General features: G+C 37.3%; 1 protein-coding gene across 1 annotated transcript in view; it reads left to right on the top strand.

Annotated features, from left to right (window-relative positions):
* Positions 1–1,901: 1,901 nt before the first annotated feature.
* BRCA1 (breast cancer 1, early onset) overlaps positions 1,902–22,312 on the top strand; it is a 44,542-nt gene continuing 24,131 nt past the window's right edge. The window contains exons 1-8 of the mRNA XM_008571921.1: positions 1,902–1,973; positions 2,907–2,995; positions 3,578–3,717; positions 4,708–4,813; positions 6,155–6,200; positions 8,009–8,085; positions 8,707–12,147; positions 12,554–12,691. Of these exons, the coding sequence (XP_008570143.1) occupies positions 1,903–1,973; positions 2,907–2,995; positions 3,578–3,717; positions 4,708–4,813; positions 6,155–6,200; positions 8,009–8,085; positions 8,707–12,147; positions 12,554–12,691 (4,108 nt within the window). The 5' untranslated portion in view covers position 1,902. The remainder of the gene's footprint in view (positions 1,974–2,906; positions 2,996–3,577; positions 3,718–4,707; positions 4,814–6,154; positions 6,201–8,008; positions 8,086–8,706; positions 12,148–12,553; positions 12,692–22,312) is intronic.

Below are 22,312 nucleotides of genomic sequence, written 5' to 3'. Positions count from 1 at the left end.
TCTCAGGATCGCGCTGTTTCCTGACGCGGGCGCTCCAGACCCGTCGCCATTTTGAATCCAAGCCTATAGTTCTGAAATCTTTAATGAAATATATCAAAAAGATAATATCCACCTGGAAAAAAATTACTTAGGCCATCCATGCTTTAACTTGAAGTTTCCAAACAACAAATAAAATGTATAATAATTTTTGGGTGATTTAGAACTACATTGTCTGAAAAATATAATGTGAGCCATAAATGTAACTTAAATTTTCTAATAGCCACATTTTTTAAAATTAAGTATTTCAAAATTTATTTATTTATTATTTACTTTGGATTATAAATATTTATGGGGTACAGAGTTGACTATCAGTATCTGTGTACAGTATATGACTATCAAACCAATATTATTAGCATGTTCATCATTACAAATTGTAGTTACTCTTTGTGTCCCTTACCAGTTACTTCCTAACTTCCCTCCCTCTCCCCCTTTCCCACCTCTAGTAACTATAGGTCTGTTCTCTCCTTCTGAAGGTTCAACATTTTATTGTGGTCTTTCTTTATCTAGTAGCCACATTTTTAAAAGTAAAAACAAATAGGTAAAATTAATTTTAATTATACATTTATATATGTTTATATGAGTGGTCTTCAAAACATTCATGGAAAGATTGGCATTATCTTTCAAATTTACTTTTCCACAAACTTTTTGAAGTACCCTCATATGATATATATATTATTTAACCCAATTATGACTAAAATTTATCATTTCAAAATATAATCAATTTTTAAAAAGTTATTGTGCTATTTGACATTCTTTTTTTGTACTAAGTCTTCAAAAGACTATGTTTTTTCATACTTACACTATACCTCAGTTCAAACTAGCCACAATGCAAATGCTCAATAGCCACATGTAGCTAGTGCCTTCTATACTGGACAGTGCAGCTCTAGGAACTTACTACTCAAAGTGGGGCTCATACGTCAGGAGCAACAGCATCACATAGGAGCTTGCTAGAATCTTAGCCCTGCCCCAAACAGGCTGAATTAGAATCTTTGTTTTAACAAGATCCCCAGGAGATTCTCATATACATTAAAGTTTGAGAAGCAATGCCCTGATAACACTAAGGCCACGGGTTCAGATCTCTATATAGGGATGGCCAGTTCGCTCACTTGGGAGAGCATGGTGCTGACAACACCAAGTCAAGGGTTAAGATCCTGTTACCGGTCATCTTTTAAAAAAAAAAAAACAAAGATGAGTGAATTGCTGCTTTTAATTATCATCACCACTGCTATTTCTACTACTGGTCTGTGATCCATTTTAAGTTAAGTTTTGAGTGTGCTGTGAGATAGGAATCTAACTTTATTCTTTTGCACGTGGCTATCCAGTGGTCTCAAAACAATTTATTTAAAAATACTATTCTTTTCCCATCTAGTTGTCTTGGTATTATTGTTGAGAATCACTATGGGTTTATTTCTGGACTCTTAGTTCCATCCCATTGGTATATATGTCTATCCATATGCCAGTACCACACTATCTTGATTACTGTAGCTTTGTAGTGAAGTGCTGAGTTTTTAAAGTAATTATAAGCATATTACATGAACTATTTACCATTTGTCTGATTATATATATATCATTACATATGCCATATTAACTCTTAAATAAGTTTTATTTGATCATAACAGTAAGCCATATGCATGTAACTTTAGTTTTCATAGATTACTGCTTGTGTAGTTTGGTTTTCTGCTTATGCAACATCTAAAAACAGTTAGAGAAAACCACTGCTCGTAACACCTGCCATTACCTTTTAAATGGCTCCTAAAGGCAGTGAGATAATCTTTTCATGGCTATTTGTCTTTTGAGTATTCTTTCTACAGAAGGAAATATCTTGATTTGTTCTTTTCTTTCATTATAATTTATAGGTTTTGTATGCTGAAACTTCTCAACCAGAAGAAAGGTCCTTCACAATGTCCTTTGTGTAAGAATGATATAACCAAAAGGTATATAATTTAGGCAATGATGTGACAACAGTAGGAAAATGTAGAAATTCTTCAGTAACATGGCTGATGTTCCTGTAATACCATTTATCAATAGAAAAAATATATAAAAGTGTGTTTAGCAGATAGTAAATTATTTCTAGTTATTTCCCTGAAAATTTTATGGGACATCTGCCTTGTACAGGTATTAGCAACTTAACTGCCTTTTTTAATGCTTCTGAATAGCATAAGAACTGCAGTCTTACCGAAAATAGGACTGCACCACCCTGCCCCCATTGTCTGCTAATCCTGCTTTTATTTTTCTTCATTGCATTTATTTCTGCCTAATTATTTACACACGCATACACACACACACTGTGTTTATATATTGAGCATCTCTCTTGCCACAGTGTAAGTTTTATTAGGGTAGTGACTTTGTCTCAATCAATACTGTTTCTCCAGTGTTTGGTACATAGTAGACACTCAAATATTTAAAGGAATGAGTGAGTTATATCTTCCTTCAACTTTCCTACCCAAATCTCTCTTTGGACATTGTTATCTATCTGTGTTTTAAAATAATATAATCATCATTTCACGGCAATTCCCGAGAAGTAGAGCTAGCAGTGAGGGATTGGGTAGGAAACAGATGTTAAGAGTAGTAAGTTCTCTGTGCAGTGGATTTATATCTACTTTGGCTTTAGGATAGTGTTGTATCAGGTAATCAGATTTTTGGCAGACTTGAATGATAAAAAATGATAAAAACAATAAATACTGCCACAGTTTATTCTGATGTCAATGTATTATAGTGTAAGGTCACTAATAGCTCTGTTCTTTGAATATAGGTTTTCTACTGTTGCTGCATCTTATTTATTTGTTTACATATCTTTCCTTATTTTACTCTCCTTAAAAAGGTGATAATAACTTCCTAAGTGTGTCTCTCAAACACTTTCATTTCAGAAGCCTTCAAGAAAGTACTAGATTTAGTCAACTTGTTGAAGAACTATTGAAAATCATTCATGCTTTTGAGCTTGACACAGGATTGCAGTGTAAGTGTTGCATAGCCCCAGAGTCCAGTGCTCAAGTGGCTGTCCATAAAAACTCTGGAAGTTTGCACAACTATTTTCTATGAATATGTGATAAGTTCTTTTGGTCTAGGTTAATTTTAGCTCTGTATCTGTAATCTTTTTTTTAAATCACTTCCATTCGTCTCATTCTTTATTTTATTAATCCTAAGATGCACATTTGTCACATCTTAACATCTCAGAAATTGGGAGTATTTTACTACTGATGGTGTGTCATTGTTTAATTTAGTGTGCTTTTCTTAGTAGTACAGAAAACAATGGTGCATGTTACAATTGTTGGTGTCTTGGACTTAGTAAAATATGATATTAATGGGCAAATTCATTAGTATTGAGTTGGAAAAAAAGAAGGAGTAGAAATAACTTTGATCGTCTCTGTGTTTGTTTTCTAGGAATAGAATTTCCAAAGTTGACTTTTTAAAAGTTATAGGTAACCTTAATGTATTATGGGTAATCACAAAGCATACACAGGATTTCTCTTGGTTTCTTTGATTACAGTTAATACATTTTTTTCTAACTACAAAAATAATGTTCTGTTGTAATTCACAGTTGCAAACAGTTACAACTTTTCAAAAAAGGGAAATAACTCTCCTGAACATCTAAAGGAGGAATTTTCTATTATCCAAAGTATGGGCTACCGAAACCGTACCAAAAGACTTCAACAGAAAGAACCCGAAAATCCTATCTTGGTAAAGCCATTTTTGTTTATTCTGGCAACATCTCTTTATGGAGCATTATAAATTAGTAAAAGGTAATAAGTTGCTAGATGCTCATGGATTTATATAAAAAGTCAGTAAAGAAGGGAAGATGGTAAATTAAGTGGTTAGATGAATGTTCAAATCCGTTTGAGTTCAAAGGTCAGGATACCCGGTGTGGTCAAGAGAGACCTTTCAGGCCTTTTCCCCGCTTTGGAGCTTTATCTGCTCTGATGCTTGTCAAAAATAGCCACAAAGTCACTGATCTTTTTAAGTATTTGAAAATTACTTCAACTTAAAAGGTATAATTGTCAAAGAAAACTCAGTGATTTGCTCTGTTACTTATATGTGAATGGATAATGGAGATCTTAAAAATAATAGTTCTTGGGCTGGCAGGTTAGCTCTATTTGTTAGAGTGCAGCCTTGTAACACCAAAGACAAAGGTTTGGATCCCCATACTAGCCAGCCACCAAAAAAAAAATAGTTCTCATTATAGCAGCTTTCATTTTTCAGTAGACTTAGAGGGGCTGGAAAGGAAGAAGAAAAGATTTGTTGAAGTAACGTTGGGCTTTTAAGTATTCTTTCCCTTACTAAATGTTCTTAGGAATGCTGAGGTTTCATTGTCATTTATCCTTTTTAAAAATTTATTTTATCTTAGTTGCCAACCCTGTTATCAGATGTGATTGGAAATGTATATCAAGTATCAGCTTCAACATATGCTATTTTAATACTTAAAAAATTTACACAAGTAATACATAATTAGTTTGGAAAAGTTTAAAACAACAGAAAGAGGCGGGAATATTCAAATCACATATAACCCACACATTTTAGTGTGTAGTTTTTTAGTGTTTTTTCTAGGTGTCATAAATTTTAGCTAACCGATGGTTATTGTGTTTTGTCCACGGTCTCAAGTTTCTCTTCAGGAAAAAAAAGCACAGAACTGACCAACACTTGGTTGACTATTCTTTACACTGTATTTCTTAGCAGGAAAACAATCTTAGTGTCCATCTCTCTAAGCTTGGAAGTGTGCGATCTCTGAGGACAAAGCAGCAGATACAACCTCAAAATAAGTCTGTCTACATTGAATTGGGTAAGGGTCTCAGATTACGTAAGTTTAGAATAATAGCTGCTGGATTGCGTACAGTTTTGCCAAAAGCCTAGGTCATAATTTATGTGTGTGGCAGGGAGCTTTGGGAAATGAAAATAAAATAATTTTATGAGCCCTATGGTGAGTTATAAATAACATAAAAGATAGAGTTCTTACCTTGAAGAACTTTATAAAGGAGGCAAAAGAATGGATGTCTTGTTTTTAAATATGTATAACTATTTTTGGAAAGATGGAGAGTAGTGATAAAAAAGAACATGATGGGTTGCTACAGCATTTAGAGGGCTCCAAGACAAACTGTACTAGATTAGGAAGCCTTTTTAGAACAGCTGAACTCTCAGAGTTAAAACAGATCTCTCTAATTGCCAATGTTTTAGAATATATTTATAGTTGGGGCCGGCCTGGTGGCGCACTGCTACAGTGCGCCACTTGGGAGCGCGGGTGGCGCTCCCGCCGAGGGTTCGGATCCCACATACAGACCGGTTCCCGCTCACTGGCTGAGCGAGGTGCGGGAGCAACACCGAGGGTTGCGATCCCGTTGCCGGTCCCGGTCCGGTACGGGCGCGACACTGAGGGTTGCGATCCGTTGCCGGTCACGAAAAAAGACAAAAAGGAAAAAAAAAAAAAAAAGAATATATTTATAGTTGGAAAGGGTGGCCCTCTTCAGCTCCCGAGCACTATTGTATGTTTACTGTAATACTAAATTTTACTGAAATTACCTTTTATGTCTTTCCTCTCCTTAAGATCATAAATTCCTGGGAAACAGGTATTATGTCGTAAAAATAATTGTATTAGTTAATATTTAGGAGCACTTAGCTATATTCCAGGGACTGTTGTGCTTTTCTTGTATAACTCATTTAAGGTGCAGGACAAACCTTGGAGGCTGTTACTATTATACTTATTTTACAGATGAAGAAATTAAGGTGTAGAGAGGTTAAGAAATTTTGCTATCGGGGCTGGCCAATTAGCTCACTTGGGAGAGCATGGTGCTGGGAGAGAGTGGTGCTGGTAATACCAAGGTCGCAGGTTCTGATCCCAGTACTGGCCAGCTGCCAAATTTAAAAAAAAAGAAAGAAATTTTGCCAAGGTAGTAAAGCTAGTAAGTGGCAGAGCCATGATTCAAATCTGGGAAGTTGGGCTTCAGAACCTGTGCTTTTAACTACTTCTCTGTATTGCCCGACATATCTGTTGTTGTGCCTGCCACATAACGGGTGCTCAGTAAATATTTTAGACCATGAGTAACTGTTGTGCAACAAGTACTTTTGTTGAGTTTAACTCTTAATAAAAAACCTTTTGCTGATTTGTTTTTTGGGGGAAATTTTTTAGGATCTGATTCTTCTGAAGATACAGTTAATAAGGCAAGTCATTGCAGGTATGTCAAAGAGAGTTTTTGTCTGTGAAGCTGGTATTTTCATATTTAGTTAATATTAAAGATGGTGTTTCTCTAGATTAGAATCGTGGTATTGGAAGAAATCTTAGATATCATCTAGTTTAATCCTCTCATTTTATAACTGAGGAAATACCCTTTTTGTTTGCTTGTTTGATTTACTTATTTCTTAGTAATGTCCAAAGGAGTTTAGGATTACAGTAGAACCCTACACACACTTGCTTCTAGCAGATGGTTATTCTCTAGCTGAGTTCCTCGTATACAATAGTATTGACACAGTAGTAATTGTGGCTGATGAAAATATTAGAGGACTCCATTTTCAACTTTCTTTCCTCTGATTTTTAATTCCACCCATTTCTCCAGTTCTGTCTCCATAAATTATGCAGTAACCTACGAGAAGCTCCCAACTGGGTTACCTGCCAGATTGCTTTCCTAAGGAATTATTGCTTGACCCTAAGATTTGTAATAGCACGTCTGAACTATGTTGGTGTCATTGTCAGTCAGTTTTGTTTACCAATGACTTTTTCCTAATCTCACAATTAAAAAGAAGTGGGTTTTTTTGTTTGTTTGTTTTTAAAAAGATGACCGGTAAGGGGGTCTTAACCCTTGACTTGGTGTCACCATGCTCTCCTAAGTGTGCCAACCAGCCATCCCTATATAGGGATCCGAAGCCATGGCCTTGGTGTTATCAGCACCACACTCTCCCAAGTGAGCCATGGGCTAGCCCTAAAAAAAAAAGAAGTGGTTTTTAACCTGAAAAGAAGCACAGAAGGCAGTGTAGCAAGGTAGTGGTCTTTGCATTCTATTGGGATGTCTGCTCCATCCTAATGCTCCCTTTGTTTAGCTATCTTTGCTTCTGCCTTCTCATTAGGATATACTTTTAAGCATTTTTGAATGTTATTTTTAATTAATACATGATAATTGTACATATCTATGGGGTATGTGTGATATTTTGATACATGTGTACAATGTATAATGATCAAATCAGGGTAATTGAGATATCCATCACCTCATTTATAATTTCTTGTGTTAGGAACATTCAAAATCCTCTCGTCTAGCTATTTTGAAATCTACAATAAATTATTAACTAGAGTCATCGTACTGTGCTATAGAACACTAGAACTTACTCCTCCTATCTAACTATAATTTTGTACCCATTAAGCGACATTTCCCTATCCTGTTCTCCTCCCTACCATTCCCTGCTTCTAGCAACCACTATTCTTACTCTACTTCTATGAGACCAACTTTTTTTTAGCTTCCACATATGAAGGAGAACTTTTTTTTTTTTGGCAGCTGGCAGGTACAGGGATCCGAACCCTTGACCCTGGTATTACCAACACCGTGCACTAACCACGTGAGCTAACTGGCTCTGAATGAGAACATTTAAGCATTTTTTAAAACTATCTTTTGGCTTTCATTTAAATTTTGGCTCCCATTTGCATGTCCATAAAGCAAGGTTCTACACTACTGCTCTTATTTTTGTGACTGTGTCCTCAGTCTTTGACAATTCCATTTCCACTATAAGTTACTAAGGGATAGAGCAGATTTCAAAAAGTGAATCGGGGTTGACCAGTTAGCTCACTTGGTTAGAGCATGGTACTAATAACACCAAGGTCAAAGGTTTGGATTCCTGTACTGGCCATGTGCCAAAAAAATAAAACAAGAAGTGAATCAGATTGGTTAGCTTACTACAACCCTACCTGGAGGAGCTAAAATATTTGATCTTGCTCATTTGACAGTTCTGTGAGCATATAACTAGTGTTCCTCATTAGGGCTTCTCTCTTTCCCTGTAGTGTGGGAAACCAAGAATTGTTACAGATTACCCCTCAAGGAGCCAGGGATGAAGCCAGTTTGGATTCTGCAAAAAAGGGTAATGGCAAGTCTTCCCAACTTAACAGGCACTGAAGAGAGGGTGGGTAGATACAGTACTGTAATTAGATTATTCTTAAGACCATTTGGGACATTTATAATTCAGACATTTCTTGGCAGAGTTAGAATATCATTCTTTCTCAGATGTCATGATACAGTACAGCCTGATATATTTTAATGGTGCTAGACTGATGTGATTATAATAGTACCCTACATACCTGGTTGTTGCCCTTTACTTTTAATTAATGCATTTGTATTCCATCTTTTGCCCACTGGTTTTTAAATATAGAGAGTATGAGTCTGTAGATCTAAAGAATACTATGTGTCCAATGACCAAACAGTGTGCTTTTAATTCACTCATAGAGGTTAGGGAAATAGGTGTGGTTTATGCATAGGGAAAATTCTGATATTAAAATTTTAATATCTTGAGTGGAAATAATGAGAATCCAAGTAAATATAAATTAAAGAATATGACCTATATCTTCAGTATATTTGATAGTTTATGAAGTTAGTTTTTCTAAAAATAACCAGTTGCTGGATCTCCACCCTGAAGTTATATTAAGTATATATTTTTTCATGATAATTCAGTTTTTAAGCACCTTGTTATTTCGTATATTTTCAGCTGCTTGTGAGTTTTCAGAGGACATAACTAATATTGAACATCATCAATCCTGTGATAAAGATTTGAACACGATTGAGAAGCATGCAACTGAGAGGCATCCAGAAAAGTATCAGGGTAGTTCTGTTTCAAACTTGCATGTGGAGCCATGTGGCACAAATACTCATGCCAGCTCATTACAGCATGAGAACAGCAGTTTATTACGCACTAAAGACAGAATAAATGTTGAAAAGACTGAATTCTGTAATAAAAGCAAACAGCCTGGCTTAGCAAGGAGCCAGGAGAGCAGATGGGCTGAAAGTAAGGAAACATGTAATGATAGGCAGACGCCCAGCACAGAGAAAAAGATAGATCTAAATGCTGATTCCCAGCATGGGAGAAAAGAACGGAATATGCAGAAACCTCCATACCCTGAGAGTCCTAGAGATACCCAAGATGTTCCTTGGATAACACTAAACAGCAGCATTCAGAAAGTTAATGAGTGGTTTTCCAGAAGTGATGAAATTTTAGCTTCTGATGACTCACGTGACAGGGTGTCTGAATCAAATGCCAAAGTAGCTGGTGCATTAGAAGTTCCAAATGATGTAGATGGATATTCTGATTCTTCAGAGAAAGTTGATTTAATGGCCAGTGATCCTCATGATGCTTTAATATGTAAAAGTGAAAGAATCCACTCCAGACCAGTAGAGAGTAATATCAAAGATAAAATATTTGGGAAAACCTATCAGAGGAAGACAAGCCTCCCTAACTTGAGCCACGTAAATGAAGATCTAATTATAGGAGCATTTGTTACAGAACCACAGATAACACAAGAGCGTCCCCTCACAAATAAGGTAAAGCCTAAAAGGAGAACTACATCAGGCCTTCATCCTGAGGATTTTATCAAGAAAGCAGACTTGGCAGTTGTTCAAAAAACTCCTGAAAAGATAAATCAGGGAATTGACCAAATGGAGCAGAATGATCGAGTGATGAATATTATTAATAGTGGTCATGAGAATGAAACAAAGGATGATTATGTTCAGAAAGAGAAAAATGCTAACCCAGCAGAATCATTGGAAAAAGAATCTGCTTTCAGAACTAAAGCAGAACCTATAAGCAGCAGTATAAGCAATATGGAAATAGAATTAAATATCCACAATTCAAAACCATCTAAGAAGAATAGGCTGAGGAAGATGTCCTCTACTAGGCATATTCATGCACTTGAACTAGTAGTCAATAGAAATCCAAGCCCACCTAATTATACTGAACTACAAATTGATAGTTGTTCTAGCAGTGAAGAAATAGAGAAAAAAAATTCCAGCCAAATGCCAGTCAGGCACAGCAGAAAGCTTCAACTCATGGAAAATAAAGAACCTGCAACTGGAGCCAAGAAGAGTAACAAGCCAAATGAACAAATAAGTAGAAGACATTCCAGTAATGCTTTCCCAGAACTGCGGTTAACAAATGTACCTGTTTTTTTTGCTAACTGTTCAAGTTCTAATAAACTTCAAGAATTTATCGATCCTAGCCTTCAAAGAGAAGAAATAGAAGAGAACCTAGAAACAATTCATGTGTCTAATAGTGCCAAAGACCCCAAAGATTTGGTGTTAAGTGGGGAGAAGGGTTTGCAAACTGAAAGATCTGTAGAGAGTACCAGTATTTCATTAGTACCTGATACTGATTATGGCACTCAAGACAGTATCTCAATATTAGAAGCTAACATCCTAGGGAAGGCAAAAACAGCACCAAGTCAACATGCAAATCAGTGTGCAGCAATTGAAAACCCCAAAGAACTTATCCATGGTTGTCCTAAAGGTACTAGAAATGACACAGAGGATTTTAAGGATCCATTGAGATGTGGAGTTGACCACATTCAGAAGACAAGCATAGAAATGCAAGAGAGTGAACTTGATACTCAGTATTTACAAAATATATTCAAGGTTTCAAAACGTCAGTCATTTGCTCTCTTTTCAAATCCAGGAAATCCAGAAAAGGAGTGTGCAACAGTCTATGCCCACTCCAGGTTGTTAAGGAAACAAAGTCCAAAAGTCACTCCTGAATGTGAACAAAAAGAAGAAAATGAGGGAAATAAAGAGTCTAAAATCAAGCACATACAGGCAGTTAATACCACTGTGGGCTTTTCTGTCCTTTGTCAGAATGTTAAGAAGCCAGGTGATTATGCCAAATTTAGCATTAAAGGAGTCTCTAGGCATTGTTCATCATCTCAGTTCAGAGGCAATGAAACTGAACTCATTACTGCAAATAAACATGGAATTTTACAAAACTCATGTCATATGTCATCACTTTCCCCCATCAGGTCATCTGTTAAAATTAAATGTAAGAAGAACCTGTCAGAGGAAAGGTTTGAGGAACATTCAGTGTCACCTGAAAGAGCAATGGCAAACAAGAGAATCATTCAAAGTACAGTGAACACAATTAGCCAAAATAACATTAGAGACAGTGCTTCTAAAGAAGCCAGCTCAAGCAGTATTAATGAAGTAGGTTCCAGTACTAATGAAGTAGGCTCCAGTATTAATGAAGTAGGTTCCAGTGGTGAAAACATTCAAGCAGAACTAGGTAGAAACAGAGGACCTAAATTAAGTGCTATGCTTAGATTAGGCCTCATGCAACCTGAAGTTTACAAGCAAAATCTTCCTTTAGGTAATTGTAAACATCCTGAAATAAGGCAAGAAGAAAATGAAGGAATAGTTCAGGCTGTTAATACAAATCTGTCTCTGTGCCTAATTTCACATAACCTCGAACAACCTATGGAAAGTAGTCATGCTTCCCAGGTTTGTTCTGAGACACCTGATGACCTGTTAGATGGTGATGAGATAAAGGAAAACACCAGCTTTGCTGAAAGTGACAGTAAGGAAAGATCTGCTGTTTTTAGCAAAAGTGTCCAGAGAGGAGAGTTAAGCAGGAGCCCTAGCCCTTTTGCCCAAACATGTTTGGCTCAGGGTCACCAAAGAGGAGCCAGGAAATTAGAGTCTTCTGAAGAGAACGTATCTAGTGAGGATGAAGAGCTTCCCTGCTTCCAACACTTATTATTTGGTAAAGTAACCAATATACCTTCTCAATCCACCAGACATAGTGCTGTTGCCACAGAGTATCTACCTAAGAAAACAGAGGATAACCTAGTATCATTGAAGAATAGCTTGAATGACTGCAGTAACCAGGTAATACTGGCAGAGGCATCCCAGGAACATCACCTTAATGAGGAAGCAAAATGTTCTTGTAGCTTGTTTTCATCACAATACAGTGCAGTAGAAGACCTGGCTACAAATACAAACACCCAGGATCCCTTCTTGATGTTTGATCCTCCTTCCAACCATGTAAAGCATCAGTCTGAAAACCAGGAAGTTGTTCTGAGTGACAAGGAATTGGTTTCAGATGATGAAGAAAGGGAAACTGCCTTGGAAGAATATAATCACGAAGAAGAACAGAGTGTGGATTCAAACTTAGGTATTGGAACCAGGTTTTTGTGTTTGCCCAGTCTCTTATAGAAATGAGCTAAATGGTTATGCCTTTTGGGAAGCACATTTTATGAGTTTCCACATACAGTTAAAGTAATTCTTAAGCTTGAAGCAGGTTTATCCTAAGGTGCTTTTCCTTAAGGTCAAAAGTCATTCACCCAGCTAGGACGTCTTCTCTAAGTGAGAGATTTAATGTCCTAATAGTTGGTGGACTTGCTTCTGGTTTTCATTGTTAGGATTTCTAATAGGAAATTCCAGTGTCCCAGAGCAAAGAGTTTAATCATTTTCTGTGACATGAAAATGAAACCACAACTGCCAATGGGAAGAAACATACAGCAAGTTGGAGCATTTACAATCTGCTTTTACATCTGAACCTCTTTTTTTTATCATTTAAGGTGCAGCAGCATCTGGGGATGAGAGTGAAACAATCCTCTCTCAAGACTGCTCAGGGCCGCCCTCTCAGAGTGATATTTTATCCACACAGGTAAAAAGCATGTGTGGATATGGGTGTGTGGTGTCTTTTGCATTCAGTGGTATGTATCCCACATTCTTAGATTTGCTGACATCATCCCTTTTATTCAATAGCTTAACAGTTGGGTGTGGTGCCTTGTCACCTCAAATTAGATTGTAAGCACCTCTGGAACTCACACTATTTTATTTCTTGCACACACACCATCTAGCTCACTGCAGAACACTAAATACTGAATTTAGTGAATAAACTAAACCTTCAAAACCCATTTGCCCTATAGCAAAAACATATATGAAAGCACTCTTGTATCAAGACAGGAGTGGGGCCAGCACGGTGGCGCGCTGCTACAGTGCACCGCTTGGGAGTGCTGCAGCGCTCCCGCCGAGGGTTCGGATCCCACATACAGACCGGCCGCTCACTGGCTGAGCGAGGTGCAGGCGCAACACTGAGGGTTGCAATCCCGTTGTCGGTCCCGGTCCGGTACGGGTGCGACACTGAGGGTTGCAATCCGTTGCCAGTCACGAAAAAAAGACAAAAAATGAAAAAAAAAAAAAAAGACAGGTGTGTTTATTCTTGGTAACAAATTGGTTCTCTTTCTATTAGAGACCATCCACCCATTCACTATTTTGTGGATATTTCTTTGTTTTTTTCTTTTTTAATCTACTAATTGTCCTTTAGTGCTGATAGTAATCTTTTTTCTTTAAAAAGAAAGTATACAATTTTACTTCCTGGACCTAGTGGTCAAAGCCAATAATTTACTTATGAAGAGGATAACAGCTTTATCATATCTACCACATTAAGTAATGTGAATGTTTCTGTACTCAGAAAAGAAAAAAGAAAAAAAATTTTTTTTTAAGTGTTTCTATATTCAGGGCAGAATAGTCTCTTAGAAAAAGTATTCTCTATCTTAGTATTTAAAAATTAATATCATCTTCCTCAAAGAACCTGGCTCTGTCTTCTAATTTTTGATTGGGTTTTCTTTTGGCGGCTGGCTGGTATAGGGATCAAACCTTGGACCTTGGTGTTATCAGCACCACGCTCTAAGCAACCGAGTTAACTGGCCAGCCCCTCTCCTTAATTTCTATTTTGTAGCAATGGCACCCGAATTTTCCAAATTCTCATATTCAAAAATTCAGACTGATCTCAGCTTATTTTTTCATGTACTTGTCTCTTACTAGATTGACAACTTCTTACAGTTACCTCTTTGTATTCCCAGCACAGGTTCCTATATGGAATACACACACACCAATTGCTGGTGATAATATTGGTGAGAGTTCTGTACCTGGCTGTGTGACCATAGGCAATTTGCCTACCTTCTCTGAAATGTGATAGTCACATTCTTAAAATGGAGCTGTCTAGACCCCCTTGATTCATCCTGCCATGGCTTCTTTTTCCCATCTAAATCTTAAATACATTTTTAGCTACCACCAAGTAAATAATATTTTTTTCTGAACTTCCTAAAGTGCCAGATTAGATGAAATTCCGAAAAGCCTGATATTCTTATAAAGTTATACATGTGCATCATAGGAATCTTAGAAAATACAGATAAACAAAAATCATCCATGTATGAACCTTGGAAATATTATGTTAAATGAAATAAGCCAGACACCAAAGGACAAATACTCTATGATTCCACCTATAATGAGGTACCTAGAATAGTCAAATTCATAGAGACAGAACATAGAATAGTGGTTACCAGGGACTTGGGGCAGGGAAATAAGGAGTTATTGTTTGATGGGTACAGTTTTCAGTTTGGGATGATGAAAAACTTCTGGAGATGATGATTAAACAACAGTGTGAAAGTACTTAATGCCACTGAGCTATATGCTTAAAAATGTTTAAAATGGTAAATTAATTAAATTTTATGAGTTATCCAGAAGTGGTTACTATTATTATTGGTGTATTCCTTTTAGTCTTCTTTTTGTGTGCACAGGGGTATTCATGTATACCTTATGTTTAAAAAATATTTAGATAATACCCTACATACTTATACTGTAATCTAGCTTTTACTGTGTCATTAAAATTCTTCATTGACTTTATTTTTAGTTACTATAGAGCATTCTATTCTTTGGGTGAATAATGATTTGTTTGCCCTGTTGCTGAATGTTGAGGGTTTCAGGGTAAGAGGCAGTTTGCTATTATGTACAGCACTATAGCAGACATCCTGGTAGCTAAATATTTGCCCTGATGATTTCCTTGTTATAAATTGCTAGGACTGGAGTTTTGGTCTTTGATACACATTGTTAAATTGTTTCTTAGGAAGATTAAACCAATTTATACTCCTCCAGCCCCTGTGGTGTTTGATAGTTCCCATTTTCCTGTACCTTTGCCAAGACTGAGTAGCATCCAGGTTTTTTTTTGTTTTTGTTTTTATTTTTATTTTATTTTTTTTCCTGAAAGATGACTGGTGAGGGGATCTTAACCCTTGGCTTGGTGTTGTCAGCACCATGCTCAGCCAGTGAGCGAACTGGCCATCCCTATATAGGATCCGAACCCGTGGCCCTGGTGTTAGCAGCACAGCACTCTCCTGAGTGAGCCACGGGCCAGCCCTAGTAGCGTCCAGTTTTAAAGTCTTCTAAAGTGTTACTGTGAGGACTACAGATAAAGAGGGCTTGTCTTCTACTGCACATTCTCTGTACAGAGCAAATCCCTCTAGACCTGAAGCCCATTGGAGTCAGGAAGAAACCTTTTAGATGACTGCCTGTTCTGTACCTGAGTTGTGTCTAATATTTTCCACTTCCGTAGGATTGCCATGGTGACTTAATTGATGAAAAGACTTAGGAGGCCTTTTCTCTGCAATTCCTATGATCTTTTCTGGATGTGGATTTGGGGCTGTCTATATGCCTGTCACCTAATTCTGTCCCTTGTATTTTAAAATTTTAGGTGCCAGTTTTTCTGCTTCCATCTGTCTTAGCCATACTGTAGTATATTTGACACTTAATATACTACCTCCTTGGTTTTTGAACCCCTGATCTTATTCCCAGAGATATATCCATTTGTTCAAGATTCATTTTGCAAAGTGTTTTCATCAAGCATCTGCCAAAAACAAAGCTGAAGTCAGATTTCAGACTAACTTAAATCTGAAGTAGCAAAGACAGGAAAAATGACTGAACTGGTATCTTTCCCTTCTGTTTATACAGAACCAAGAAGTATGTAGGAGATAGAGAATTCCTAATTTGGTATCATTAGTATCTGGTTTTTTTATGGAATACTGATTAACTATATTCATTCATTAATTTCTGCATTAAACCTGAGAACTGACTGCCTCCTAGGCATTGCAGAGACAAAAAATGATTAAGGAAAGATTCCTCCCATCACAGAGGTCAGGTCCACTTGGGTATACTAATGCATTAGCAGTATAAACTAAGTAGTGAGGGATCATCTGTTCCTGATAGGAAACATTACTGATGGGGACTTCCAAAGGAGACATTTGAGCTGGGCCTTGAAAGATGAAAAGAATTTTTCCATGTGGCAAAAAAAGGGAAGCAACAATTCTGGCAAAGGCACAGAGGCATGGAATGCCCAGGAGACACAAAGTTGTATTATGTCACTGGAAAACAGGGCATATGGGGGTGTTGGGGAGAAATAAGAGATAAGATCAGGAAGAAAAGGGCCTTTTAAATGCTGTGCTTAGGGATTTGGACTTTATCCCGAGGGCAATAATGAATAACAATTATGCAGTGTTCAGAAAGTATTAACTTATTATCTGAGCATTGGTATATCACCAAGGTCCTTATGGAAGAAAGAAACATGATAAGTGTGACTTTTAGGGAACTTCTGCTGTGATTGATGTGGCTGTATTAAAAGTAGAGATCACAGTAGCGTAGTGGGGATAGAATAGAAGAGTAATTAAAGGAACACTTCAGAATTAGAATCGAGAACAGAGACATTGGCTATTTATCTGAAAGAGCAAAGCAATTAAATCGTTCTCCATTTTTCACTGTACTATGATTATTAGCTATCTATATGCATACAAAGTACTTCGAAACGTTCATGGAAAGATTTGTATTATCTTTTAATTCTATTTTTCAACAAACTTTCTGAAGTACCCTCATATAAAAGTTGATCATCCCAATGTACAAGGTTCATTCCAACTTATCCTCCAAGTATTGGTTTAAGGGTCATTCCCAAGGAACTGTTCCCCTGAGGTTAGGTTACTCCATCCCTACAGCTCCCCTTACTTAAACTCCACACACTCACTTATAATTAGCTGTTCAATGTCTCACTGCCTTACTGGACCAAAACTTACTCTGTAACAACAAGGACTATGCCTATTTTATTAACAACATAATAGATGGCATTCAGTAAATAAATGAAAAAAAAATTAGAGTTAAACTAAATTATTAAACCAAAGGGATACAGATTATGTCATATGTACTAAATAGATGCCTCCTGAGATCTTCAAAGGGAAAACTATAAAATAAAGCAAAAAACTATCTTGCTTCCCAGTTTTTGCTTTGGAGAGTCCATCATCCCAGTTCAGGACCAGACTACATTATCAACACTTAAGTGGAACAGAAATCCAATTTAACCTAGGGGCCACCTTTATCAACATATTCAACTCTTCCTAGTCCCAGAAGCGGGATAAAAAGTATTACTTTCATAGTGGTTGGACATGAGCTCCCCAAAGCTTAAGAAAATCTTTCAACTCATTCAGGAAAACAAGTACCTCCTGCTTACCAGGCAACAACCTAAGTAATGGGGAATGGAAGATCAGTAAATTAGGCCTCTGCCCTCAGTGACTCATACTCACAGTTCCTATGGGCAGATGGCAATAAAGCACCTAACAAAGTAAAGACCTAAGGATGTAATCAAAATATGACCAAGCCCACAGAAATTTTAAGAAGTCTGACGTATATAACCACCTAAAATTTCATCCAAACAATGTCCACTCAGTATATACCACTCTTAGATATATACCCAAAATTCTTGCTTATGTGCACCAGCAAGAAACTGGAAATAACCGAATGTCTAACAGATACATAAACTATGCTATATTCTATCCAATAAAAATAAAGGAACTACAGAATGATTTAAGAAAAAGGAAGCACAAAATGTTTTATTAGCAGCTGCTGACAAGCAAGAGCATCAGACAACACACAATTGAGTATGACAATCCCATAGATGGTTCATTTGAAACAAAGTCTAAAAGAAAAGCACCCACAGTCACTTGAGAGAAAAGGGTCTTGCATTTGTAGTAACTAGAAAAATCCATAAACACACAAAAGCTGAAATTAACAAAGGCCTGCCTTAACCCTAGGCAAAGAGTACTTTCAGCAGCAGCTCCAAAACAGTTACCTACCAAAAAATATTTTTGGTGTACTTTAAAACACTACTAAAACAAAAAAATTAAATAAATAAAATAAAATAAAACAGTACGAAACCTACTACATTCCAGGTGCCCTGCAAGAGGCTGAAGAGAAAAAGATGAGTAAGATTCCTCAAGGAGCTTAACAATCTATCAGGAGCAGAGGACATATGTACAATTATCAATAATATAATAAAATAACTGCTCTAATAAAAAAAAAATACTAGAATCGAGAAGACTTGGTAACCTATTTGGTTTTGTTCTCTCTTATGTATTCGGTCAATTGCCTACAGGGGAATTTGTCTTAAGTTATAAAGTATAGTCATGCACCACATAACAATGTTTTGCTCAATGATGGACCACATATATGACAGTGGTCAGAGCCATAGGCTACACCATATAGCCTAGGTGTGTGTGTAGTAGGCTGTACTATCATGTTTGTGTAAGTACACTTTATGATGTTTGCACAGTGACAAAATTGCCCAATAAAGCATTTCTCAGAACATATCCTTGTCATTAAATAATGCGTGACTAATGGAAAATTATCTAATTCTAATTCTCCCATTACTACTTTTTATGATTGTCTGATCTATTTATTTTTTGATTTTATTTATTTATTTTTTTTGTCCTTTTTGAGACTGGCCGCACCGCGCTCAGCCAGTGAGCGAACCGGTCATCCCTATATTGGATCCGAACCCGCGGCAGGAGCACTGCTGCATTCCCAGCTCCGCACTCTCCCGAGTGCACCATGGGCTCAGCCCTTGTCTGATCTATTTAATGGCTACATAGAGGTTAGATGTGATGGTTGTGACAGTAGTGACTAATACAACTTCTGAAGCATTGGTCAGATATCTGTGTGTGATTTCATTCCAGGTTTACTGAGGCAAGGCCTTGGCTTGATTAGTGATGTAACTTCTCATGGGTACCACGTGGTGGCAATGGTGTTGCTGTAGATATTGGCAGCAAAGCAGTCTCAGAGTAGCAGTGGAAACCTTTGTGATACTGGGAATACATTTTCTTGTCATAAAAACCTCTTGAAAAGTATGAAATCAGTGAAGCAGGAGAAAGAAGATGGCTTGTTTTTAGTAGAGGACAAAGTCATTTTCAAGGATCAGAAGAAGCGGAGGGTAAAACAACCTGTGTTCCCCACCCCGCCCCCCCAACCCGTGAGCTTACTGGCAACCATTGATGTTCCTTTTAAAAGTAATGAAGAAATGGAGGGGGGAAAAAAAGTAATGAAGAAGTGTATATTTTGGAAAACTCCTTACATACCTAAATTATTTGCTTATCAAATACCTTAGACTTATCATATTTCTTCTTAAAATAGAGCAATAAACTACAGGAACCCCCTAAGCAAGAAGAATACATTGTCTTGAATTGAAAACAATAACTGTCCTTACAAGCTTTCTTACGGTTGTTTCTCTTGGATCCTTCCCTCTAGCAGGTCCTTCTCTCTGATCTCTAGGTATCCTGTCCCTTTCTAGAATAGCAGCACCACGAGGGCTGTATCACCAGCACTAGGACAATGCCTAGCACATAATAGGTGGTCAGTAAGTAGTTGTCAATTGAACTAAACAAATAGATGAATTCATGAATTAGCTCATTGCTTTTCCTGCTAGAAACTAGAGATTCAAATTATCCCAGAAAAGGAAGAGCCAGTAATCTGGGCAGGATTACCGATAGTGTTTTTCTAAAATGTCATAAGGTGAGGCTTTTTCAACAATGCATCAGTCTAAAAATCATACTTTTTAAAAAAATTAATTAATTAAGGCAGCTGGCCAGCTTGGGGATTCATGTAATTAATTAATTTATTTTTTGGCAGCTGGCCAGTACAGGGATCCCAACCCTTGACCTTGGTGTTATCAGCACCATGCTCTCCCAAGTTAGCTAATCGGCCCTCAGGAATAGCACTTCAATCCACAGAAAGCCCAATTATGTGGCAGAGTCAGGTGCTTTACGATATTATAGTTATCAACAAGGCCAGATGGACCTCTGAGAGGAAGCCATTGGAGTACCCAGGCAGGTGGGGTTGATCAGAGCTGACTTCCTGTATGAAGTGAGCGCCAGGTGGAGGAATAATGTGACAGAGATGAAGGAAAGAGATGAAAATTTGAGTTTTTAATTGGAGAGACAGCCCAGCAAACAGGTTTTTAAATGGGGGCAAACACATAGGTACTAGAAGACAGGCTAGGCATGGGGTCTACATGGGAAGCTAGGTACTTAGGAACAGGCAGGGATGGTGCGCCCTCCCAAAGTACTCTTCAGCAATGTCTCAGTGATCCCTACCCTACTAACTTAGTGTTAAAGTTCTTTCTTCGGCATCCCCTCCCACAATCCTAGTGGAAGTCCTAAGGCTTTCCTTTCAGCCTTTCTAGGGACACGAGTCTGTTAATTATTCAGAACAGTGGCCTTGGTCCCCAAGTGTGCCTTGCAGTATTTTTATGTTCAGGAAGAAACAGTAGCTCATGTATGAGAAGCTAGGAACTCTGCTGCTATGGCAGTGCTTCAAAGTGTATTTACTTAAATGCTTTCTTTGTAACTCTATCTTTATTTAGTTCGTCTCCCAGACAGTGAAGTGCAGAGTGCTGTCCCCAGTACAATTCTTTTCTTTGGGGTGCTTTCACTGTTTTCAGTCTAAAAACAGACTAGTCTTTTAATTCTAATGCTCAAGACATAAAATGTTGTTGTCTAGCTTTGACTATATGTGTAAATCTACTATCTCGTCTTTGGTGTATGTGTGTCGTTTTTTGTTTTGTTTTGTTTTTTCCTGAAGATCTGTAGATAAAATGTTTCTTTGGATCCCTGTACTGGCCAGCTGTCAAAAATAAGTTTCTTTTGTGACTTCATTTCTGAAACATTATGTTTATCAACTTAATGTCAACTCAAGTGTTAAGCCTTTTTCCCCCTTAAATTAGTGTGAGTCTAACTGAAACTTAACTTCTTAATCCTGGGAAAAAGAGTATTGTTTACCTTCTGGTGTATTCATTACATTTTTAAAAATAAACTTTATTTTGGAATGATTTTAGATTTACAGAAAAGTTGCAGTGGTAGTATACAGAGTTCTTGTATACTCCTCACCCAGTTTCAGTTTATCCCTAATGTTATCTTACATTACCATGGCACTTTTGTCAAAACTAAGAAACCAACTTTAGTACCTTACTATTGAGTGAAAGTCTAGACTTTATTTGGGTTCCACCATCTCCTTTAGAGTGGGGTTGAGAGGACAGCTGGCTAGTACAGGGATCCAAACCCTTGATCCATCTTTTTTTATTTTTTAAGATCCAGTATTTGGAAAGATGATGAAAGCCCTTTTTCTAGGGTCTTTACATCAATGTCCTGCCCTTCAGCACAGATCTGTCATACTCTTTATTAAGGGTCATTTCCAAGCCTGCATAATGTTTGGGTGCAAATGTGTACAATTACACCTCATAAATTATGTGTACCTCTCTCTGCAGATAAAGCTGTTTCACATCAGACACTTCGTTTTTTGTTTTGTTTTGTTTTCTCCCGGATCTCCTGTCATTCAAAAAGTAAATATTAGCATTTGTGAGATCATAGCCCATTATGGTGGAAGTGATTTTCAGACACATCTGAGCTTTTCAGTCCTGCAGTACATTTCATTCCTGGAAGCACATATTAAAAATTCCTAGGTTCCTCCCCTGGAACTTCGGAATCAGTTGAGGTGGGTGGGTTATGCACTTTTTAAAGCTGAGTTTCATAATGGGGTCTATATTTTATAGTTTATCTTTTCTGAATATCTTTCCTTCCTCCCAGTGTGTTTTCCTTGATTTTTCCTGATACCTTACATATATGCATAGTGTGTAGTAGGCAGTCAGTAAATTTATTAAATGCTTGGTCTGGCCCATACTCCCTACCCATGAGGAATGTAGCATGTTAAGACATCCAGATGAAGGGATGATTAAGGGGGACCATGGTACTGTTCTGGAACTTGGGCTCTGGATCCCTGCATTTATACTTCCCTAAACCGGCCAACAAATAGATCATCAGATCACAAGTCTTGCTGTTCAGAGAATGAAATGAGGATTAACAAAAAAGAAGAGCAGAAATGTTTTGGTCTGTTTTGTTTTATTTTGTTTTTAGGTTCTGTTGAGTTATTGACTCTTAAGTCAGGTTAGCTTATTTTCTTCATAGCTTGAGGCCTGTTGTACTGAAAAGAGGAATTAATATGCTAAATGTTCTGTGATGGAATGACTTTTTAATAGCTGTATTTGTGTCTGAGACTTTCCCCTGCCTTTCACATTTTTTTAACCCTTTCCAATGGTTAATTCTGTCTGTCTGGTATGATTCCTTGGAAGCAGCATGTTACCCTTTATCAATTATCACCCTGTATTGGGTTGGGGCAGGGCGGGGGGGGGG

Source organism: Galeopterus variegatus, unplaced genomic scaffold (assembly GCF_000696425.1).
Source record: "Galeopterus variegatus unplaced genomic scaffold, G_variegatus-3.0.2 Scaffold733, whole genome shotgun sequence".
In the NCBI taxonomy this organism is placed as follows: domain Eukaryota; kingdom Metazoa; phylum Chordata; class Mammalia; order Dermoptera; family Cynocephalidae; genus Galeopterus; species Galeopterus variegatus.
Note: the sequence above shows the minus strand (reverse complement) of the source record. Positions and strands in the feature narration are given on the sequence as shown.